Genomic DNA, 24,979 nt, shown 5'->3' on the forward strand with positions numbered 1-24,979 from the left:
TACTTCCCTACTGATGACCCTGTTTATGACGTTCCAAATATCATATTGACATGACAGTAAATGCCTGAAATATTCCAGTTTAAACCAATTTACTTTTTAATACCAATACCAGTGAAGCCACTGCACGTTGTGACGTTCGTTTTGAGAGACTCGTGATATTGGTAAACCTAACTGACGTCGCGTGCTTCTGCTTGAGAAGCACCAATGTAAACCAATCATTGTCAGCAATGTTTTGACGTCAACCAATAGCGAATTCAGTATTTTGTTTAGAGGCGGGATTTCTGAGAAACATTGAGCAATGGGTTAGGTTGTTAGCTAGAAAGTTAGCTAATGGCTGGGGGAAAGAGATCCTCCTCAACCCTCGCTTCGGGAGAGTTTCAGGATTCCCTGAAGTAAAAACCCCCGAATATTCCACAAGAGATACCCCTGAAGGAAGTTAAGGTCAACAATAACAACGCTAATATACGTATTGTCAAGATAAGTATGCAGGATGCAGTAACCGGGACGAGAATGCTGACGGACGCCTTCGAGGACGAGATCGACTCGGTGACTCCTCGCACCCCAGCGGTAGGGATGGGGGTAGGAGCAACACCAGGAGTCGGACTCCGGGGCATAGGGATTGGTGTGGGCGGAAAGAAAGTACGATTGTTTGGCGAGCCCGGTGGGCCTACTACAGATAGACTGGATTTCAAACTGGCTGCGGCTGCAGTCCTTTCCTCTGGTCCCGGATCCAACAGCGACGAAGACGAGGTCTCAGAGGTAACGTTAGCTAGATATATGCTAGTTAGCCAGCTAGCTAGCGCGAACGTTCATCTCACTGCCTAGCCAGCTAGTTAGCTGTGGGCAGCCACCCCCTCCTAGGCTGACGAAATAACATTATAAACAACTACGAATTTGCTTCAAACATGTCTCCAGATAACTCAATTGCTCATGGGTTGTCAGACATAAGGAGAATAATGCAAGACACCAACATAATTACACGATAACCGATGTAATGTTTTATTTATGCGGCGTAGGCTGTGACCACGGCCTAGTTCGGGTGGAAGCGATCATGCCATCGTCAGTGCTAGCTATTAAGTTAGCAATAGTCTCGCAGCACAGATACACATTCTCAACTTCGGACACTGTACACACTGGTGGGAGAGCCCGTATTCACACTGTCAGAACAAGCACGGGCTGTCAATCTTGCCAATATTAAAACTAGCTACAATTTTAAAGTAATGGTGCAATTACGTCACCTTTTATAAATTATATCACATTTAAATCCGACGGTCTTTCAATTCCTCAACACACGTTTTAGACAGCTAACTTTATTTGACTAACTGTCCTAGCTAGTTGAGTGGTCGATCATCGGGCTGTCATAAATAAAGAATAGAGGGATCAGATGACACTGGTCTCAGCCTCACGAGGCAGTGCCAACTAAATGGCCAACTCTATATAACTGTCCTGCGTTGTAGCAATTTGTAACAGTCCCCTTTCAGAGTTGTGCCCAACTTGACATGTGTTGGTAGGCTTACAGGGCACCACCGTTGAGGTTGATACCTGACAGTTGAACAGACATCGCGAGCTACAACATGGTCACACACAAACCACGAGTTCCTGTTCTGTCATCTGTAATGATGATAACACAACAGGTTCAACTCTAAAATCTTTCTCATGTGGATTAGTTCCCTGACACGTTTGCCCTCTGCTTGTTCACCACCAACCAATCAACATCCGCTTCCATGTCCAGTGAAGGTGTGACTTTTAAAGCCACACCTGTGGTTGCCCTGCCATACCATGCCCCACCATACCCAACCCTAACCTAACCTGTCTGTGGACTTGTGGTGGCCATGACACAATCAAGTTGTTGTTTGACTGACACATTGTTAACTGTCTGGCTATTCTGCTATTCTGGCTATTTCCTACATAGGCACCATGCCTGCCTTGTCATTATAACTGTTGAAATGTAATTAGGCTTGCATGGTGTCATGTGACAGTCTATGGACTGTCACTTGGAACACATTCTAGGATCATGTTTGCCTGGAAACCCAAAGTTGAATTGCATTGAATTCTACATCAGGCAAAAGGAGTGTTTGGATCAGGAAATGTTCCTCTCACGACCTGTACAAGCCAGCAAATTTATATTTAAACAATCTAGACCGGTTGTTACTGCTGTGGGTCCTTTTTATGGTAGGAATGTCAGACAATATATCCACAGGAAAAAATAGTTAAATGACTTTATCAAAGTGCCGGAAGTGCGTTGATTTCTGTCACCTGAAGCATGTGCAGAACCATGTAAACACGCGCTTGGCAAGTATGCATGCTTCCGGTGACAGAAATCTGAACACACTAGCAGCGCTTTGGGCAGTTGTCCTTTTACTTTCCTGTGGATACAATGACCAACCACAGATGACTGGTAAAGTAAGCTAAAATATCATTTTATTCAACATTCTGGCTGATTGAGTTTGTGGAAATGTTCCTGATTCAAACATTAATTTCTGCCCAACATATAATTCAATCCAATCAGGTTTCCAGGCAAGGGTCACATCTGTGTGACCCGTTTTGGAAAGGCCAGACCAGACTATAACCTGACAGTGGCTCAGGGCTAGGGAGCCAAATCACGATAATATGGAAAATCAATCCACTAATAAGTTTCCCATACATTTCAACAAAGGGTTTTATTTATTCATGAGGCAGTGTCATTTTTTTCTGTCATAAGTCTGTCTGTCGTAACATGCACACCTGCAGAGAGCACTTTTCCATGTCATGGTGTTTGATAGATGGAAGCTGTGGAGCCTGGCATGTTAACATGGTGTAGACACTACCTGTTGAGCTACCACCTCCTAACCAAGCCACAAGTGAATAGTGAGCATTACGTCTGGAATGGATTTGAAGTTCTCGTGTTTCATTTTGGAAATGAGAGGGTAGACGAGAGCAGGCAGCTATCTTTCTTGCTCTACCGTCTGTCTGTTGGGAATTGGTTGAGGCTGAATGTACAGTATATGTTTGATACCTGTGTTAAGTTTTATGGCCTTTCTAAAAGGCCTTGAGGATGTGGCTGAAAGGGAGGTATTGTTGTGAAATGTTAGCCTAGTGGAGAGCTCACTCCTGTGGGCTGCAGCTGAACTCTGAGCTCCAGGATTAAGCAGATGCCTTTCCAGGCCTTTCCAGCTCTCCGGATGCAACACAGTGCTGGGAACTGTAGTTTATTGATGGGCAGGAGTGATGTCCATTGTTGTTTGTGAGAACCCTCTTGGAACTACATCCCCCAAAAGTAATTGTTTTCTGCATTCCAGGTGTATAGCTACATTCCTCCACACAGACTTCTGCGAGTCTATCTGTGGACTCCCAGTAGCTTTTCCTTACTGGTCCTCATCTCAGTAAAGAAATACAACTAAAGGCAGACTATTGACCAAGTTAGCTCAGTCCTCTGTTTTTATTTTGAATGCTGTTTGACAGTTGCAGGTGACACATTGTTTTCATTACATATCTTTGCATACTGTAGTGCTAGGAATGTGATCAGTTTGTCTTTATTTCATATTTTTTGGTGAATTTGAAACTGTTTATTACCTGTTGTCTGAAGTTTAAACACATCATTAATGTTGAATTCACATGATCTATTCCCTCATTTTATCTGCACTCCTGTCACGTTCCTCATAAATCTTTGCTAAGCAATGCTAGTAAACAGTACACTAGTTTGGAACTGGAACAGGTTAGCCGGCATGTTGTTGTGTACACAGACGGACTCAAGCCCCTCTCTCCGGCCCTGACCTTGGGCAGCTGCAGTCCCAGCACGGAGCTGTGCCAGGGGCCTGTGCTGTATGTACTGAATTTGCTGCATGCTGTTTCCTCCATGCTGCTGTTCTGTGTTAAAGGATCAGCTATGGGTTAACTGATCCAGGCACCAATACCACACCCTCCTGGAGTACCTCTTCACAGCTACATACAGCCCCATAGCATACGGTCAAGGCAGCCTTTCTAGCAGAGCTAGGAACTGATGGATATGGTTTTCAAATCAAGACTGTGGCTCGCTCTGTTTACACTACACTAACTTCTCAGAGCCTGCTTGGCTTGATTGGCCCCACTCGAGAGAACCTTATGCAGGCTGGTGGTGTTGATATGGAACGGATGTCACTCCATGCATGTTTTTGAGATGTTTATTATGGAACACTTGTTTTGCTCCTTGACCCACATCGAAGTCTCGAGTCTTTTCAGTTATTACACACACAAAGCGACAAACTATTGTTTCTAGTCAAAAGACAGTTTTCCGTTGCAAATCCCCTTAAAGGGATCAGCATAATATGAACCACCATTTTAGAAAACATTTAAGGAGTTTGTACACCGAAAATGCTTGTTAATTAGCGGTCCAAGTTGTGAGGTAGAAAACTGAGATGGGAATCTGTGTCAGTCACAAGGCTACTACATAATGGCCCTGGATCTCAGATGTTCCATAGCTAGGCTGGCCTTTTGCGCTCAGCTCAGGATAACTCACTGTACAGAGCCAAGCCATTCATCAAACAACGGTTCCAGACTGGAGAAACAGCATCTGTTCTCTCCCATCCACATCAAAAATAAAAATGGCCTCTACACATTATCTCCATTTTAAAAAAAAAATCCTAATTTAACCAACACCTGATCTATTTGATGACTACGTGTCTACCATTTGGTTTTGAAGTATTGAAACCAAACCATTTGATTTGAATGATAAGTATTTTTATAATGACCATGAAAAGGTAAGAAGCGCTCATCGTTTCAAATAGTCTACGTATTGAACAGCATATAACACTAAATAGCCGGACGAGTAGCCTATAAAAGGAACAAATTAATTATTTAGGCTATATTATTAGTCTAATTCAATTATTTGGCTAGCAGGAATATTCAGCGCTCAGCTTTTAACCTATTTTGTTGTATTAAATCATGATAGTCTATAAATTACTTAGAATTAAATCAAAATGAAACTGTGCTTTTGACTTCACTTTTAGGAACAAGTTTGGCCAGACTCTCTTGTGGCTTCAGCCTCATGCGGTGGTTCCTGGAGAGCAGGTCAGCAGCGGAGAATACCCTCTCCCTGCTTGCAAAGCCACTGGGGATGCTAAACACCCTTTGGGCCACTCTTGCCAGACCGGGCAGGGATGCGAGGTTGTCTTTCCATAAGGTGATAACGTCTTCGTCTGCTTTTCTTCTCATGGCCTCCGCGTCGGGCGCCGCCTCCTCCGCGTCGGACGCCGCCGCCTCTTAGTCCATCATTTGTGTCCTCAAGACCAGTTGTTTTGAAGGCCTTGACCATGTTGGTAGCGCTGTCAGTCACCACTTGTATCAGCTGTCGCTGCACGTTCTAGTTCCTCAGGACACTTTGACATTTCTGCTAAATGGCCTCTGCTGTGTGGTGTCCTTGTATGTGCTTGTAGCTCAGCAACACCGTGTGGCCTTTATATTTTCCGTCAATTAAACAAGTGACAAGCCCCCCACCCCAGGAAACTGTGCCCCTCCTTCTTTTAGTCCAAATGTCAGTTGAAACAACGAAACCATCACCTAGTTGCAATTGGTCTCTCGGCTTGGCTTTGATTTGGAGGGAGTGGGGAATGAGGGTGTCTCTGACCATACTATAGCAAGGTGGTTTGTAGCCTGGTTGAGTTGCACATACAATGTACCGGATCCCTTCCCAATATCCTTTAGTTAGGGGCTCAAAGTCCATGTAAACCATTTTGAAGCCTCCAATTTGCTCTTTATCTTTACGTCTTGAAAAGTAATATTGGAATGTGTCTTTCTCCTGCAAATTCAATTGCTGCTGCGTCTCCTTCTCTGTAAATACAAATTATGACTGACACCAATTAGTCGACTGGTCGTTTGTTTGGTCGATCAAGTTCTTTTTTGTTGAGCAGCATCAAATATATATATATTTTTTTATGACTCATGACACCTGTCTCATTCACGCCCATCTCATTTAACTAGTCCACTTTTATGACTCATGACACCTGTCTCATTCACGCCCATCTCATTTAACTAGTCCATTGCGGAGGACGAGACTCGTCCATTGCGGAGGACGAGACTCGTCCATTGCGGAGGACTCTCTCGTTGTGCTCTCTCGTCAATGTGTTCACATGAATTGTTTCATAATTTAATTGCGTGAATTGTTTGCATTTGATTGTTAGTGTCTATCAACTCCCCATTACATATATCACCAGTAGTACATCTACAATGTCTATGGTAATTTTTGTTAATGCATTCATATTTATTATTATTATTCCAGTCTCTTGCCGTTCCTGGAACAAAATGTTTTTGTATAATGTTTCTTTAGGTAGGCCTAAAGGTTTTTAGTACACCACCATACTTTTGGGATACGTGTCTTTTCAGATTCCACAATGATTCTTTATTTGTAGACACTCCCTCTCTTGATCCTCCTCTTTGTAAGTCACCTTGATTTTGCACCTCTGTGTTTTATCAACTTCTTGATGAAGTGTTTAGCAAACTCCATGACAGCAATGAAAGCAGCACACAAGTAGCCTGCAAATGCATGCTGGGCTGGGAATGCCCTCCACTCGTGAAGTGAGCGCTACCGGAGAAAAATTTGAGCGTTTAGAAGGCCAACCCTCCAGCCTTGGAAACTTGCCCCGAGCTCCAGTCAAGTTGGGCACTCCTTTACATTCTGCTCACATTCTCTGGAGTGGTGTCGCTTCTCCTCCAACTCTAGCAAACACCGCTGATTAAACAAATTGCATTCTAAACTGAAGGATGTGATTATTGGAGTTTGGTATGTTTGGTATTTTATTAGGATCCCCATTAGCTGCTGCTTTTGGGGTCCACACAAAACATGAAACAGGACAGAACTAGAGACATTTAGCTGGGGGGAAAGTGCGACACCAATCAGACCCCTGAGGACTGGAGCTGCCCATCCATGATCTAAAGCAACTCCCAGCACAGTGAATGCATACATTTTAAGTAGTGATACACCGATATTACATTTTTGACCGATATCTGATATTTTCCTTGCCAAAAAAAAACAATACCGATAAACGATATAAACATTTTTAGTGGCCTTTTAAGCATTCTAGTACAGTTAAATAGTTTACACACACGCATGGACTCCAAGAGGCGTCACTACAGTCCCTGGTTCGAAACCAGATCTAACCACTAGGCTACCTGCCGCCCCAGTACCAGTAAAACATAATCATAACCTATTTCTTTCACTTACTTGCTGTGCTGTTTCGTTGTTCATTTTTTAAGTTGTTTCATTCTCAACCAGGATTTCTCATACTATGGAATGCCGTTTGGGTCTTTGCGTGTCAAATAACACTATTTGACATGTCAAATAAGCTTGTTGACCAATCACGACCTGAATATGACTGTTCTTCCCCAAAAACATAGCAAACCGACATCTGTTTCAGTAGCTATAGTTAGCTAGCTAACTATATAGCTAGGTGTGATTTGAAATTACCCTAATTTATAAGACAGTTATTTGATTGACGGTCGGACCCATCGATGTGAAGCTAGCACAATAAGGATTAGCCACAATAATGGACTTTGCGGTTAGCCGTCAAAATAAAACTATAGCATAATTCTACTATTTGTATTCATTTGCAATGTCAACTATTTTCAGGTCTCTCCAGACATGTTCGATCAGGTTTTAGTCTGGCCTCTGGCTGGGCCACTCAAGGACATTCAGAGACTTGTCCCGAAGCCACTCCTGCGTTATCTTGGCTGTGTGCTTTGATCGCTGTCCTGTTGGAAGGTGAATCTTCACCCCAGTATGTGGTCCTGAGCACGCTGGAGCAGGTTTTCATCAAGAATCTAAGTACTGTGCTCCGTTCATCTTTCCTTTGATCTTGACTTGTCTCCCAGTCCCTGCTGCTGAAAATCATCCCCACAGCTTTCCTCCATGGCATTCAGGCCAAAGAGTTCAATCTTGTTTCTCATGGTCAGAGTCATTTAAGTGCCTTTTGGCAAACTCCAAGCAGGCTGTCATGTGCCTTTTACCGAGAAGTGGCTTCCATTTGGCCACCTGATTGGTGGAGTGTTACAAAGATGGTTGTCCCTTTAGAACGTTCTCCCATCTCCACAGAGGAACTCTGCAGAGTGACCATGAGGTTCTTTGTCACCACCCTGACCAAGGCCCTTGCTCAATGTGCCTTATCAAATCATGTCCAATCAATTGAATTTACCACAGGTGGACTCCAATCAAGTTGCAGAGACATCTCAAGGATGCTCCATGGAAACAGGAGGCACCTGAGCTCAATTTCGAGGCTCATAGCAAAGGGTCTGAATATTAAATAAGTTATTTTTTTTTTTTAATTTTTTTTTTATAAATTAGCATTGTCGTTATGGGGTAGTAGATTGAACATTTTATTTAATCCACTTTAGAATAAGGCTGTAATGTAACAAAATGTGTGAAGGTCAAAGAGTCTGAATACTTTACGAATGCAGTGTATCTGAAGCCTTGGCTTGACGGAGTCTTCCTCAATGCCCAGACCGTGTCCTTAATAAGGCCTCAATGCCAGTGTGAACGTGTCAAGCAGTTGGAGGGAAGGACTTGGCATCAGACCTGAAGAGACACCTCAGTGTGTACAGAATGTCTAGGTCCCTTACAGCGGTCCCGTAGTTCATGCTAGCCCATGCTAGCTAGGTCCCGTAGTTCATGCTAGCCCATGCTAGCTAGGTCCCGTAGTTCATGCTAGCCCATGCTAGCTAGGTCCCGTAGTTCATGCTAGCCCATGCTAGCTAGGTCCCGTAGTTCATGCTAGCCCATGCTAGCTAGGTCCCGTAGTTCATGCTAGCCCATGCTAGCTAGGTCCCGTAGTTGTTTGACCTATAAAAAGTCGGTCCATTTAATAGGTCTAGAGCAGGATACCGATTTATTGGAGGACCAAAAAAGCCGATCCCGATTAATAGGATGATTTTATATATAATATATTTGTAATAATGACAATTACAACAATACTGAATGAACAATTAACACTTTTATTTTCTTAATATAATACATACATACCTATGATGAAAATTACAGGCCTCTCATCTTTTTAAGTGGGAGAACTTCCACAATTGGTGGCTGACTACTTTTTTGCCCCACTGTACTTGTTTTGATTTTAAGAAAGGCATTGATGTTTATGGTTAGGTACATTTGTGCAACGATTGTGCTTTTTTTCGCGATTGCGCTTTTGTTAAATCATCACCCGTTTTGGTGAAGTTGAAGTAGGCTGTGATTCAATGATAAATTAACAGGCACTGCATGGATTATATGCAACGCAGGACAAGCTAGTTAACCTATTATTAATATCATCAACCATGTGTAGTTAACTAGGGATTTTGTTAAGATGAATTGTTTTTTATAAGATAAGTTTAATGCTAGCTAGCAACTTACCGTGGCTCCTTGCAGCCACAAGGTCCTTTTGATGCTGCACTCGTGTAACAGGTGGTCAGCCTGCTACGCAGTCTCCTCGTGGATTGCAATGTAATCGGCCATGCCGATTAATCGGTCGACCTCTAGCTTGGTGGGCCAAAATTTTATCTGTGGTTGGTCGCGTAATAGACCTTTTCCTGGTCAGGTCACGCTTTCAGGAAAAACTTTAATCTTGGCTAAAAGTCTTCTGCATGCTTGGTTTCGGTTGGCACCTAACCGAATGAGTGTGCTCGTATACAACCGTTAAAAGACCTTCGCTTGAAAAACCAGAAAAAGCTGCAATAGTCCTGTTTGTCCATCTCGAGATGCCGTAGCCAGTATACACTTCCTCAAAATAGTCCGAATTAATGTAAGATAACTCAGGAAATCGTTTATGCCAAGGCAGTCTTACTGGCTCAATTTTATATCTAACAAGTGAACAAATGTGCATGAAAATGATTAGTCTCTCGTTGAATGACAACAAACGGTTAATTGAAGAATCCCTACTGTTGACCCATTTCCGAAGAAGGGGCGTATACTTTGGCTACCGACGTCAGCTTGCCTTGAGATGTTTTGTGTACAAAAATAACAAGTAAAAAAAACCTTGCCGAAGACCAAAACGTCACAATGTGGTCATAAATATATCCAGGTATGCAAATAAGTCTGGGTTTGCGGAGGACACCAGTCAACCTGAAGAGCTGTGCTTGTTTACATTAGACTCCAGTCTTAGGTCTTATTTAACTCTGTTCATCAACAACTATGGATACAGATTTTTAAGCAATATAATATTAGACATTTTTGGGGTCGGCTGCAGATCAAGATGCAACATCAAAAGTGAGTTGTCCCTGTCTGCTGTTATGTGCTTTATATGTTGTGCTTTGCTTCCACTTCTCCTTACCCCAGGTGGAGTCATTTATCTTGGACCAGGAGGACTTGGAGAACCCAATCATGAAGACGGCCTCTGAGTTGCTTTTGTCCAGCGCCACAGACGGGGTGGACCTCCGCACCGTCGACCCAGAGACACAGGCCCGCCTCGAGGCCCTGCTAGAGGCTGCAGGTACGACCTCTAAACTCTGACCCCCTGACCTAGACGCAGAGACCTAGGCCCGCCTCAAGGCCCTGCTAGAGGCTGGAAGTACGACTCTGGGCCCTAAACCTGACCCATGTTATTCAGAACCCAACTGTGTCCAATCTCACTGTTCAGCCCTGTCCCAAACCTGCCTTCAGCCCTGTCCCAAAGTCAATTCAAACTTACTTCACCTTAAGATTAAGGCCTAGTACCCCATCCAAACCAATTCTATCTAACCCTACTTGACACGAAAGGACCCCACCAGCAACCCCATTCCACCCTACCAGATCCCAGCTCGCCCCCTTTAGTACTTCCCACAAACCTGACACCTTGCCTTGCGGACTGTCACAGTTCTGTTTGATCCATTGAAGTAAACGTGTGGTTATCTGCATCTAACACAGCATAGCTGTCACCCACCATCCGACCACGTTAGATCACTGATTACTTCAGGGGAAGGAGGAAGGCAGGAGGTGTTTCAAACAGGAGGAAAGCCAGGAAGAGATGTCCATGTTTCTAATGTCAACATGTGGGCCTCCCGGGTGGCGCAGTGGTTAAGGGCGCTGTACTGCAGCGCCAGCTGTGCCATCAGAGACTGGGTTTGCGCCCAGGCTCTGTCGTAACCGGCCGCGACCGGGAGGTCCGTGGGGCGACGCACAATTGGCCTAGCGTCGTCCGGGTTAGGGAGGGATTGGTCGGTAGGGATCTCCTTGTCTCATCGCGCACCAGCGACTCCTGTGGCGGGCCGGGCGCAGTGTGCGCTAGCCAAGGTTGCCAGGTGCACGGTGTAGCCTCGGACACATTGGGTTGGATGCGCGCTGTGTTAAGAAGCAGTACGGCTGGTTGGGTTGTGTATCGGAGGACGCATGACATTCAGCCTTCGTCTCTCCCGAGCCCGTACGGGAGTTGTAGCAAAACGCCTAATTGCGGATACCACGAAATTGGGGAGAAAAAGGGGTAAAATAAAAAAAAAATGTCAACATGTGTTAGTGTGTGCGTGCTCGTGTGTAGCTTACTTGTGTCTGGCTCTTGACTGTTGAAGTGTAGTGGTAGAGCAGGTGCTTATGGGTGTAAGTGTGTGTGTGTTATATGGACCAGGGTGTGTCTTTCTCTCTAGGTTTTATGGTAGGTAACACAGGATTCAATTATATTAAAGTATCAACACAAAATGCAAATGACAGGAAAATGTCAATGTAGTTTTCTCTTCTCTGAGACACAGGCCGTGTCCAAAATGCACCCTATTTCCTATCCCACAGGTAATGTAGGGAATGTGCTGCCGTTTCGGACGCAGTTTCTGAGCTGCATTAATGATTTATTTCACCAAGTCAATTGAGAACCAATTCCCATTTAGATTGACGACCTGGCCGAGAGGCATAACAGTACAACAGGGAACAGAACAACACACAATACCACAAACATAGAACACACTGTATACAGAGAACAGAACAACACACAATACCACAAACATAGAACACACTGTATACAGAGAACAGAACAACACACAATACCACAAACATAGAACACACTGTATACAGAGAACAGAACAACACACAATACCACAAACATAGAACACACTGTATACAGAGAACAGAACAACACACAATACCACAAACATAGAACACACTGTATACAGAGAACAGAACAACACACAATACCACAAACATAGAACACACTGTATACAGAGAACAGAACAACACACAATACCACAAACATAGAACACACTGTATACAGAGAACAGAACAACACACAATACCACAAACATAGAACACACTGTATACAGAGAACAGAACAACACACAATACCACAAACATAGAACACAGTGTATACAGAGAACAGAACAACACACAATACCACAAACATAGAACACACTGTATACAGAGAGAAGGTACAAATACATAAAATATACAACATTTACAAAAAAATAATATATACACTTATATGCATACAGTTGAAGTTTACATACCGTAGCAAAATATATTTAAACTCAGTTTTTCACAATTCCTGACATTTAATCCTAGTAAAAATTCCCTGTCTCAGGTCAGTTAGGATCACCACTTTATTTTAAGAATGTGAAATGTCAGAATAATAGTTGTGATTTATTTCCGCTTATATTTATTTGATCACATTCCCAGTGGGTCAGAAGTTTACATACACTCAATTAGTATTTGGTAGCATTACCTTTAAATTGTTTAACTTGGGTCAAATGTTTCGGGTAGCCTTCCACATGCTTCCCACAATAAGTTGGGTGAATTTTGGCCCATTCCTTCTGACAGAGCTGGTGAACTGAGTCAGGTTTGTAGGCCTCCTTGCTCAAACACACTTTTTCAGTTCTACCCACAAATGTTCTATAGGATTGAGGTCAGGCCTTTGTGATGGCCACTCCAATACCTTGACTTTGTTGTCCTTAAGCAATTTTGCCACAACTTTGGAAGTATGCTTGGGGTCATTGTCCATTTGGAAGACCCATTTGCGACCAAGCTTTAATTTCCTGACTGATGTTGTTCAATATATCCACCACATTTTCCATTCTCATGATGCCATCTATTTTGTGAAGTGCACCAGTCCCTCCTCCAGCAAAGCACCCCCACAACATGATGCTGCCACCCCCTGTGCTTCACAGGTTGGGATGGTGTTCTTTGACTTGCAGGCCTCCCCCTTTTTCCTCCAAACATAATGATGGTCATTATGATCAAACAGTTCTATTTGTGTTTCATCAGACCAGAGGACATTTCTCCAAATAGTGTGATCTTTGTCCCCATGTGCAGTTGCAAACCGTAGTCTGGCTTCTTTATGGCTGTTTTGGAGCAGTGGCATCTTCCTTGCTGAGCGGCCTTTCAAGTTGTCAATATAGGACTTTTTACTGTGGATATTGATACTTTTGTACCTGTTTCCTCCAGCATCTTCACAATGTCCTTTTCTGTTCTGGGATTGATTGGTACTTTTCGCAAAAGTACATTAATCTCGAGGAGACAGAACTCGTCTCCTTCCTGAGCGGTATGACGGCTGCGTGGTCCCATGGTGTTTATACTTGCGTACTATTGTTTGTTCAGATGAACGTGGTACCGTTAGGCGTTTTGAAATTGCTCCCAAGGATGAACCAGGCGGTCCAAAAAAAATGTCTGAGGTCTTGGCTGATTTCTTTTGATTTTCCCATGTTATCAAGCAAAGAGGCACTGAGTTTGAAGGTAGGTCTTAAAATACATCCACAGGTACAACTCCAATTGACTCAAATTATGTCAAATAGCCTATCAGAAGCTTCTAAAGCCATGACATCATTTGATGGAATTTCCCAAGCTATTTAAAGGCACATTCAACTTAGTGTATGTAAACTTCTGACCCACTGGAATTGTGATACACTGAATTATAAGTGAAATAATCTGTCTGTAAACAATTGTTGGAAAAATTACTTGTGTCATGCACAAATTAGATGTCCTAACCAACTTGCCAAAACTATTTGGCAAGTTTGTTTGGACTAAATTTGTGGAGTGGTTGAAAATGAGTTTTAATGACTCCAACCTAAGTATATCTAAACTTCCGACATCATCAAGTGTGTATGTATGTATGTATGTATGTATATATTTATTTATTTATTTATTTATTTACATTTTATTTATTTACATTTATTTATTTATTACATACACACACAAATATGTGGACACGCCTTCAAATTAGTGGATTTGGCTTTTTCAACCATACCCGTTGCTGTCGGGTGTATTAAATCAATCACACAGCTATGCAATCTCCATAGACAAGCATTGGCAGTAGAATGGCCTTAAAGCTCAGTGACTTTCAATGTGGCACCGTCATAGGATGCCAACTGTCCAACAAGTCAGTTTGTCAAATTTCTGCCCTGCTAGAGCTGCCCCGGTCAACTAAGTGCTGTTTTTGTGAAGTGGAAACTTCTTGGAGCAAGAACGTGAAGTGGTAGGCCACACAAGCTCAGAATGGTACCGCCAAGTGCTGAAGCGCATAAAAATTGTCTGTCCTCGGCTGCAACACTCACTACCGAGTTCCAAACTGCTTCTGGACGCAATGTCAGCACAAGAACTGTTCGTCTGGAGCTTCATGAAATGGGTTTCCATGGCCGAGCAGCCGCACACAAGCCTAAGATCAATTACAACGGGTAGACCTTACAGTGAAATGCTTACTTACGAGCCCCTAACCAACAATGCAGTTTAAAAAAAATAAGGACAAGAATAATAGATAAAAGTAAGAAGTAATTAAAGAGCAGCAGTAAAATAACAATAGCGGGGGCACTGGTTAGTTGAGGTACTATGTACATGTAGGTAGAGTTATTAAAGTGACAATGCATAGATAACAACAGAGAGTAGCAGCAGTGTAAAAGAGGGGGGCAATGCAAATAGTCCGGGTAGCCATTTGATTAGATGTTCAGGAGTCTTATGGCTTGGGGGGTAGAAGCTCTTGGACCTAGACTTGGCGCTCCGGTACCGCTTGCCGTGTGGTACCAGAAAGAACAGTCTATGACTAGGGTGGCTGGAGTCTTTGACCATTGTTAGGGCCTTCCTCTGACACAGCCTATTATATAGGTCCTGGGTGGCAAGAAGCTTGGCCCCAGTGATGTACTGGGCCGTACGCACTCCTCTGTAGTGCCTTGTGGTCGGAGGCCGAGCAGTTTCCATTCCAGGCAGTGATGCAACCAATCAGGATGCTCTCGATGGTGCAGCTGTAGAACCTTTTGAGGATCTGAGGTCCCCATGCCACATATTTTCAGTCTCCTGAGGGGGAATAGGTTTTGTTGTGCCCTCTTCACGACTGTCTTGGTGTGCTTGGACAATGTTAGTTTGTTGGTGATGTGGACTCCAAGGAACTTGAAGCTCTCAACCTGTTCCACTGACTTTGGAGCAGTGGAAGCGTTTTCTTGGAGTGAATAATCCCGCTTCACCATCTGGCTGTCCGACGAATTAATCTGGATTTGGCGGATGCCAGGAGAACGCTACCTGCCCCGATGCATAGTGCCAACTGTAAAGTTTGGAGGAGGAACAATAGTCTGGGGCTGTTTTTTATGGTTCGTGCCCCTTGTTCCAGTGAAAGGATATCTTAATGCTACAGCATACAATAAATGGTTTGTTGAGATCCGTGTGGAAGAATTTGACTGGCCTGCACAGAGCCCTGACCTCAACCCCATTGAACACCTTTGGGATGAATTGGAATGCCGACTGCGAACCAGGCCTTATCTCCCAAAATCAGTACCCGACTTCACTAATGCTCTTGTCGCTGAATGGAAGCAAGTCCCCTCAGCAATGTTCCAACATCTAGTGGAAAACCAGACGAGTGGAGGTTGTTATACCAGCAAAGGGGGACCAACTCTATATTAATGCCAATTATTTTGGAATGAGTTGTTCAATGAGCAGGTGTCCACATTCTTAAAAAAAAAAATTTTTTTTAGTGATGAATCCCCATTAGCTGCCTAAGCAGCAGCTATTCTTCCTGGGGTCCAGCAAAGTTAAGGCAATGTATACAATTTTAAGAACATTTCAATACTTTCACAGATTTCACAACACACTGTGTGCCCTCAGGCCCCTACTCCACCATTCCCACATATCTACAGTACTAAATCCATGTGTGTGTGTATATGCATGCGTGTTTCTGTGCCAATATTTGTGTTGCTTCACAGTCCCCGCTGTTCCATAAGAAAAAAAATTCATCTGTTTTTTAAATCTAATTTTACTGCTTGTGGTCATCTAGTGTCAATCTATGTTGTTGTTTTAGGTGGAGTTATGGGTCAATTTGCATATTATTCCTCTACATGTGGAACGCATGAAAATCCTTTTTCACATTCGCCCAATTTATTTCTAGAAGACTATGTTTTGTCATATACCAGATAGGTGCAGTGATGTGGTGGTTTACAGGTGCAGTGACCTGGTGGTTTACGGGGTCAGCCGTAGTAGTACCTGGTGGTTTACGGGGTCAGCCGTAGTAGTACCTGGTGGTTTACGGGGTCAGCCGTAGTAGTACCTGGTGGTTTACGGGGTCAGCCGTAGTAGTACCTGGTGGTTTACGGGGTCAGCCGTAGTAGTACCTGGTGGTTTACGGGGTCAGCCGTAGTAGTACCTGGTGGTTTACGGGGTCAGCCGTAGTAGTACCTGGTGGTTTACGGGGTCAGCCGTAGTAGTACCTGGTGGTTTACGGGGTCAGCCGTAGTAGTACCTGGTGGTTTACGGGGTCAGCCGTAGTAGTACCTGGTGGTTAACGGGGTCAGCCGTAGTAGTACCTGGTGGTTTACGGGGTCAGCCGTAGTAGTACGGCACCCTTGGAGCAAATTGGAGTTAATTGCTAAAGGACATATCGACAGATTTTTCACCTTGAATGCTCGGGTATTCGAACCAGCGACCTTTTGGTTACTGGCCCAACGATTTAACCGCTAGGCTAGCTGCCGCCCTAATGAGAAACAGTCACACTGGGTTAGTGCAGAAATACCACAATAACAGGAGGCAAAAATGGCAACAATGCAGACAATGATCAGCAGGCATATTGATCAGTCAGCAGATCAGGTAATGTTTTTAATGGAGTGTGGTGGCTTGTATGTGTCAAGTTTGAAGGTCTTATGCAGCTCGTTCCAGTCGTTGGCGGTGAAAACTGGAACGATTGATGGCCACAGGAAGTGCTGGGCTTGGAATGACCAGTCCAATGCCTATTCCAGAGAGCAGGTTGCTATTGGTAGTGGAGATGTTGAGGTAGAGGGGGGACTTGTAAGTAAATTGGTACCAGTGGTCCCGGTGTCGTGTATGTAACGAGGGACAGTTGACCAGGGTGTAAAGGCCACAGTGATAAGTGCTTAAGGGGGCACTGGTAAACAAAGTGTATGGCAATATGGTAAAAGACAAGTTGTTTTGGGGCCAAGCCTGTAAACTACATCGTCATAGTCCAGGATTGGCAGTATGATCATTTTTACAAGGGTGTGCTTGGCAGAGTGGGTGAAGGATGTTCTGTTGCGGTTTAGGAAACCAATTCTAGATGTAAATTTTAAACTATAGGTGGGTGATGTGTGTATGGAATGAGGTTGAGAATGTTAGGAGAGTAGGCAGGTTGAGGTAAGTTCCGGTTGAAGAGCATGCATTTCCTTTTTTTGGTATTGGTAAGGTCAAAGAAGGTATGTTGGATGTTAAAGCTATGTTGTAGGGTGGTTACGTGTTCAGGGAGGGGCAAGTTGTGTACAGGATAGTGTAATAAAGGTGGATCAGGGTCACCAGAAGCATGCGCAACATTCTTAATATACACTGAGAATCGGGTCGGCCCAAGAATCTATCCTTGTGGAACTCCCGTAGATACAGCCAGTGGGTTAGAAAGCAGGCCCCTTGGATTGTACACGGCCAGAGAAATAGTTTTCAAACTAGGCTAATCCTCAGAACCATAGGTCGCTGACTGTGTTGATCAGGATGCAGTGGTTAACAGAATCAAAGGCTTTGGCCAGATCAGTAAAAAACAGCCGCACAGTACTGCTTATGGTCAAAAGCCGTGGTGATGTTGTTGAGACAGGACAACACAACAATCAACCACCCAGACCTCAGCCCTCCACTACTTGCCCTGCCTGCCCGCCTGGGGAAACATTGTAAAATCCTTCTGACAGCCAGGTGTCGGCTAAGTTTAGACTCACTCACACAGTGGTGATATAAACACTGACTGGCCGGACCCACCCACTTCTAAACTTTTCTGGTACATAGATGGTGCCGTACTGTATGGCTGCTGTCTTGAGCTCTGAACCCAATTTTGCTTTTTTTCTGATTCTTTTGGCGTTTTTTTCTTTTTTTGGTGGGGGGGGTGGGGGGGGGTTTCTCTTGCTAGCATGATCTCACTTTGTCCCTTGTCTCATGTCAACGGACACGCACACAGTTTTGGCTTGGCTGGCCTCCCTGGATGGGAAGTGTGTCTTGGTCCTTGTGAAAGAGGTCCTTCATTATGTTAACGGAACAAAATCTGTTTTTTCCCTCCTGCCTGCTTCTCTCTTTTGCTCTCCTCCCTCCCTTCCCTGCATCTCGGTCCTCTCCCTCTCTTCTGCTGGCTTTCTCTTCCCTCCCTCTCTCCCACTCACACACACTCGTGTATGACATTCCTGCTTTTCTCCCTGCTGTGCCTTTCTTGTCCAACACCTTCTACACACAGTGCTAGTCCACCAGGCTAGGTCTCATGTATAATTCACAAGACAGAGCCCAGCTAGCATATAGGTCCCCAAGCCCCTCGCCCCTACCCTTCTGGCCCCTAGCTAGCCCCTACCCTTCTGGCCCATAGCTAGCCCCTACCCTTCTGGCCCCTAGCCAGCCCCTACCCTTCTGGCCCCTAGCCAGCCCCTACCCTTCTGGCCCCTAGCCAGCCCCTACCCTTCTGGCCCCTAGCCAGCCCCTACCCTTCTGGCCCCTAGCCAGCCCCTACCCTTCTGGCCCCTAGCCAGCCCCTACCCTTCTGGCCCCTAGCCAGCCCCTACCCTTCTGGCCCTTAGCCAGCCCCTACCCTTCTGGCCCTTAGCCAGCCCCCTAGACAGTAGACACTCCCTACCCCCCCTAGGCACCACCCACCCCCCTAGACACTAGCCACCCCCCTAGACACTAGCCACCACCTACCTACCCCCCTAGACACTAGCCACCCCCCCCTAGACACTAGCCACCACCTACCTACCCCCCTAGACACTAGCCACCCCCCTAGACACTAGCCACCACCTACCTACCCCCCTAGACACTAGCCAGCCCCCTAGACACTAGCCAGCCCCCTAGACACTTGCCAACACCTACCCCCCCCCCCCCCCCCCCCCCCCTAGCCACCACCTACCCCCCTAGACACTAGCCAGCCCCCTAGACACTAGACACCACCTACCCACCTAGACACTAGCCACCACCTACCTACCCCCCTAGACACTAGCCACCCCCCTAGACACTAGGCACCACCTACCCCCCTAGCCACCCCCCTAGACACTAGTCAGCCCCCTAGACACTAGCCACCACCTACCCCCCTAGACACTAGCCACCCCCCTAGACACTAGCCACCCCCCTAGACCCTAGGCACCCGCCAGCACCCTCGACACTAGCCACCCCGTATGGCCCTAGACACTAGCCACCCCCCTAGACAATAGCCTCTCCCTACCCCCCTAGACACTAGCCACCCCCCTAGACACTAGCCAGCCCCTACCCCAAGACACTAGCCAGCCCCTAGACAGTAGACACTCCCTACCCCCCTAGACACTAGCCACCCCCTACCCCTAGACACTAGCCAGCCCCCTAGACACTCCCTACCCCCCCTAGGCACCACCTACCCACCTAGACACTAGCCACCACCTACCTACCCCCTTAGCCTCCACCCACCCCCCTAGACACTAGCCACCCCCCTAGACACTAGGCACCACCTACCCCCCCTAGACACTAGGCACCACCTACCCCCCTAGCCACCCCCCTAGACACTAGTCAGCCCCCTAGACACTAGCCACCACCCACCCCCCTAGACACTAGCCACCCCCCTAGACACTAGCCACCCCCCTAGACACTAGGCACCACCTACCCCCCCTAGCCACCCCCCTTAGACACTAGCCAGCCCCCTAGACACTAGCCAGTCCTTTTCCCTTCAGGTAGCACCCTAACCCATTGCTTAGACTCTCGTGTAGCCCCCAGGGGTTAGATCTGTGAGGACTGGGTCAGTCGGTGGAGGACATATGTCTACGTTTTCACCTAGCTTCTCAGGGGGAAAGGTGGAAATACTTTACGTCATGTGAAAATGCCTCTAGACCAAGACGTTTGGACATATAGACATACACAGAGTGTACAAAATATTAGGAACACCTTTTGCCCTCAGAACAGCCTCAATTCGTCGCGGCATGGACTCTACAAGGTGTCAAAAGCGTTCCACAGGGATGCTGGCCCACGTCGACTCCAATTCTTCCCACAGTTGTCCAGTTGGCTGGATGTCCTTTGGGTGGTGGACCATTTTTAATAAACACAGGAAACTGTTGAGCGTGAACAACCCAGCAGCGTTGCAGTTCTTGGCACACACACACACAATGTCTCAAATGTGTTAAGGCTTAAAAAAAACCTTCTTTAACGTGTCTCCTCCCGTTCATCTACACTGATTTGAAGGGGATTTAACAAGTGACCTCAATAAGGGATCATAGCTTTCACCTGGATTCACCTGGTCAGTTTATTTAATGGAAGAGCACTATGTGTCATGGTTTGTACACTCAGTGTATATACCCAAGACTGTTAAGCTTGTCAAATCTGTTTTCCTGTCTAACCCATGCTTGTGTTGTGTTTTGTATTTTTTGTTATGAATGCTGCTACTAACATTGGATTGGATTGGCTGTGGCTGGACTTGCCTCTACGATCACCTGCCTGGCTTCTTTGGTGTGGTTTTGCCCCCATGCCTGTGTTTCCTGTGATGACCTTTAACCCGGAAGGCATTGGTAAACTGTCAACTGCGGATGGTAAAGCGTTTGCAGATCCCGAGGTGCTGCGGAGGCTGACGTCGTCAGTGAGCTGTGCCCTGGACGAGGCGGCTGCCGCCCTGACGCGCATGAGAGCAGAGAACACACTCAACGCTGGCCAGGCCGACAAGTATGTATCTACCCCAGTCCACCTATCAATACATGAGAAGAGAACACACTCAAAGCTGGCCAGGCCGACAAGTATGTATCTACCCCAGTCCACCTATCAATACATGAGAAGAGAACACACTCAAAGCTGGCCAGGCCGACAAGTATGTATCTACCCCAGTCTGTAAATCAATACATGAGAAGAGAACACACTCAAAGCTGGCCAGGCCGACAAGTATGTATCTACCCCAGTCTGTAAATCAATACATGAGAAGAGAACACACTCAAAGCTGGCCAGGCCGACAAGTATGTATCTACCCCAGTCTGTAAATCAATACATGAGAAGAGAACACACTCAAAGCTGGCCAGGCCGACAAGTATGTATCTACCCCAGTCCACCTATCAATACATGAGAAGAGAACACACTCAAAGCTGGCCAGGCCGACAAGTATGTATCTACCCCAGTCCACCTATCAATACATGAGAAGAGAACACACTCAAAGCTGGCCAGGCCGACAAGTATGTATCTACCCCAGTCCATCTATCAATACATGAGAAGAGAACACACTCAAAGCTGGCCAGGCCGACAAGTATGTATCTACCCCAGTCTGTAAATCAATACATGAGAAGAGAACACACTCAAAGCTGGCCAGGCCGACAAGTATGTATCTACCCCAGTCTGTAAATCAATACATGAGAAGAGAACACACTCAAAGCTGGCCAGGCCGACAAGTATGTATCTACCCCAGTCTGTAAATCAATACATGAGAAGAGAACACACTCAAAGCTGGCCAGGCCGACAAGTACAGTTGAATTCGGAAGTTTACATACACCTTAGCCTAATACATTTAAACTCATGTTTTTCACAATTCCTGATAATTGATTCTAGTAAAAATTCCCTGTCTTAGGTTAGTTAGGATCACCACTTTATTTTAAGAATGTGAAATGTCAGAATAATCGTTTATTTATTAATAATTTATTTCAGCTTTTATTTCTTTCATCACATTCCCAGTGGGTCAGAAGTTTACATACACTAAATTAGTATTTGCTAGCATTGCCTTTAAATTGTTTAACTTGGGTCAAACTTTTTGGGTAGCCTTCCACATGCTTCCCATATTAAATTGGGTGAATTTTGGCCCATTCCTTCTGACAGAGCTGGTGTAACTGAGTCAGGTTTGTAGGCCTCATTGCTCGCACATGCTTTTTCAGTTCTGCCCACAAATGTTCTATAGGATTGAGGTCAGGGCTTTGTGATGGCCACTCCAATACCTTGACTTTGTTGTCCTTAAAGCCATTTTGCCACAACTTTGGAAGTGTGCTTGGGGTCATTGTCCATTTGGAAGACCCATTTGCGACCAAGCTTTAATTTCCTGACTGATGTCTTGAGATGTTGTTCAATATATCCACCACATTTTCCATTCTCATGATGCCATCTATTTTGTGAAGTGCACCAGTCCCTCCTCCAGCAAAGCACCTCCACAACATGATGCTGCCACCCCCTGTGCTTCATGGTTGGGATGGTGTTCTTCAACTTGCAGGCCTCCCCCTTTTTCCTCCAAACATAACGATGGTCATTATGATCAAACAGTTCTATTTCTGTTTCATCAGACCAGAGGACATTTCTCCAAATAGTGTGATCTTTGTCCCCATGTGCAGTTGCAAACCGTAGTCTGGCTTTTTTATGGCTGTTTTGGAGCAGTGGCTTTTTCCTTCTTCCTTGCTATCCTTATAGATAGTATTGTACCTGTTTCTTCCAGCACCTTCACAAGGTCCTTTGCTCTTGTTCTGGGATTGATTTGCACTTTTCACAAAAGTACATTAATCTCTAGGAGACAGAACGCGTCTCCTTCCTGAGCGGTATGACGGCTGCGTGGTCCCATGGTGTTTATACTTGCGTACTATTGTTTGTACAGATGAACATTGGGAAATTGCTCCCAAGGATGAACCAGACTTGTGGAGGTCGGCAATTTATTTTCTGAGGTCTTGGCTGATTTCTTTTGATTTTCCCATGATGTCAAGCAAAGAGGCACTGAGTTTGAAGGCAGGCCTTGAAATACATCCACAGGTACACCTCCAGTTGACTCAAATGATGTCAATTAGCCTATCAGAAGCTTCTAAAGCCATTACATCGTTTCCTGGAATTTTCCAAAGCTGTTTAAAGGCACATTCAACTTAGTGTATGTAAACTTCTGACCCACTGGAATTGTGATACACTGAATTATAAGTGAAATAATTTGTAAACAATTGTTGGAAAAATTACTTGTCATGCACAAAGTAGATGTCTTAACCGACTTGCCAAAACTATAGTTTGTTAACAAGAAATTTGTGGAGTGGTTGAAAAACAAGTTTTAATGACTCCAACCTAAGTATGTAAACTTCCGACTTCAACTATGTGTGTCTACCCCAGTCCATCTGTCAATACATCTATCAATACATGAGAAGAGAACAACGCTGGCCAGGCCGACAAGTATGTGAGACAAACTGAATATAGCAGTCAATATCTGAATGTCAATCAATGTATTACTGCTGTGATCAATATGTTTCCCGATCAAACAGTTCAGTCAAGCATCATATGTCTGGTAGTTTCCCTCAGTTATAAAAGAAGTGTGATTATGAGCTTTGTGTGTGTGTTTCTCAGGGGTGTGTGTTCTCTTGTCATAGTGGCAGTAATTGTAACTGTTTGATTACGAAGTGTGTGTGTGTTTCTCAGGGGTGTGTGGCAGTAATTGTGACTGTTTGATTACGAAGTGTGTGTGTGTGTGTGTGTTTGTTCTCCTGTCACAGTGGCAGTAATTGTAGCAGTCTGGTTATTTTCAGCCGTAGTCTAGCAGAGGCGTGTTCGGACGGAGACGTGAACGCCGTGAGGAAGCTGCTAGACGAGGGGCGGAGCGTCAACGAACACACTGAGGAAGGAGAGAGTCTTCTCTGCCTCGCCTGCTCTGCTGGATACTATGAACTCGCACAGGTGTGTGTGCGTGAGAGAGCAGTGTGCGTGTGTGTGTGTCTGTCGCAAGTGTGTAATCAACCGTTTTGAATAAGTCATTTCAGTAACTTCCGTGAAAGGTGTCCTCTTTTTGCGGGTTATGTCAGAATGCGGTTCAGTCCCCCACAATCTCTACAGCATACAGCTCTGACCCCTACTGTGCTTGGTTGTTAGGTGCTGCTCGCCATGCACGCCAACGTGGAGGACCGGGGGATTAAAGGTGACATCACTCCCCTGATGGCGGCGGCGAGCGGCGGTTACGTCGACATCGTCAAGCTGCTCCTGGTCCACGGGGCTGACGCCAACGCACAGTCCTCCACCGGTAGGAATACACACATTTCTTTATCCTTTTTCATCTGCCTTGCTCAATGTGCGTCTGGTTATTTCTTGTCATCATTTTTTGTCCAAATCAAAATGTTTAGATTTCTGCTTGGACAATATCTCCCTATTCACCATCTCGGCCCCCATCTCGGCCCCCATCTCGGCCCCCATCTCGGCCCCCATCTCGCCCCATTGAGTTGCATTAAATCTAAACATCCCTAACACACGTAACACAGCCCTGACGTATGGTCTCTCTCCCTCTGTAGGTAACACAGCCCTGACGTATGGTCTCTCTCTCCCTCTGTAGGTAACACAGCCCTGACGTATGGTCTCTCTCTCCCTCTGTAGGTAACACAGCCCTGACGTATGCGTGTGCTGGGGGGTTTGTGGATGTGGTGAAGGTTCTCCTGAAGGAGGGGGCCAACATCGAGGATCACAATGAGAACGGACACACCCCTCTAATGGAGGGGGCGAGTGCGGGCCATGTGGAGGTGGCCAGAGTTCTGCTGGAGTACGGCGCCGGGATCAACACACACTCCAACGAGTTCAAGGAGAGCGCCCTCACACTCGCCTGCTACAAAGGTCTTCTTCACTTCTCGTCGGAGTATTCAAGTGTTCCCTTTGACTGTTTTTTTTTTGTTGTTTTCATGTGGCGCTCGCTCACATCGCCCCCCCCAATGCAACCTTCATAGTCTCAGACAACAAAATAATAGTTTCTGCTTCTCT

The 24,979-nt window shown here is 45.5% G+C and overlaps 1 protein-coding gene across 24 annotated transcripts in view; it reads left to right on the forward strand.

Annotated features, from left to right (window-relative positions):
• Positions 1-321: 321 nt before the first annotated feature.
• LOC139390939 (ankyrin repeat and KH domain-containing protein 1-like) overlaps positions 322-24,979 on the forward strand; it is a 65,447-nt gene continuing 40,789 nt past the window's right edge. For 15 of the 24 annotated variants that reach the window (XM_071138349.1, XM_071138352.1, XM_071138368.1 and 12 more), the window contains exons 1-6: positions 322-759; positions 10,259-10,412; positions 20,815-20,971; positions 23,752-23,914; positions 24,107-24,254; positions 24,602-24,835. In XM_071138349.1, the coding sequence (XP_070994450.1) occupies positions 484-759; positions 10,259-10,412; positions 20,815-20,971; positions 23,752-23,914; positions 24,107-24,254; positions 24,602-24,835 (1,132 nt within the window). In that variant the 5' untranslated portion in view covers positions 322-483. The remainder of the gene's footprint in view (positions 760-10,258; positions 10,413-20,814; positions 20,972-23,751; positions 23,915-24,106; positions 24,255-24,601; positions 24,836-24,979) is intronic. The other 9 variants (XM_071138355.1, XM_071138358.1, XM_071138369.1 and 6 more) reach the window with 3 other exon arrangements.

The sequence above is a fragment of the Oncorhynchus clarkii genome, chromosome 31, assembly GCF_045791955.1.
Source record: "Oncorhynchus clarkii lewisi isolate Uvic-CL-2024 chromosome 31, UVic_Ocla_1.0, whole genome shotgun sequence".
NCBI classification, from domain to species: Eukaryota; Metazoa; Chordata; class Actinopteri; order Salmoniformes; family Salmonidae; genus Oncorhynchus; species Oncorhynchus clarkii.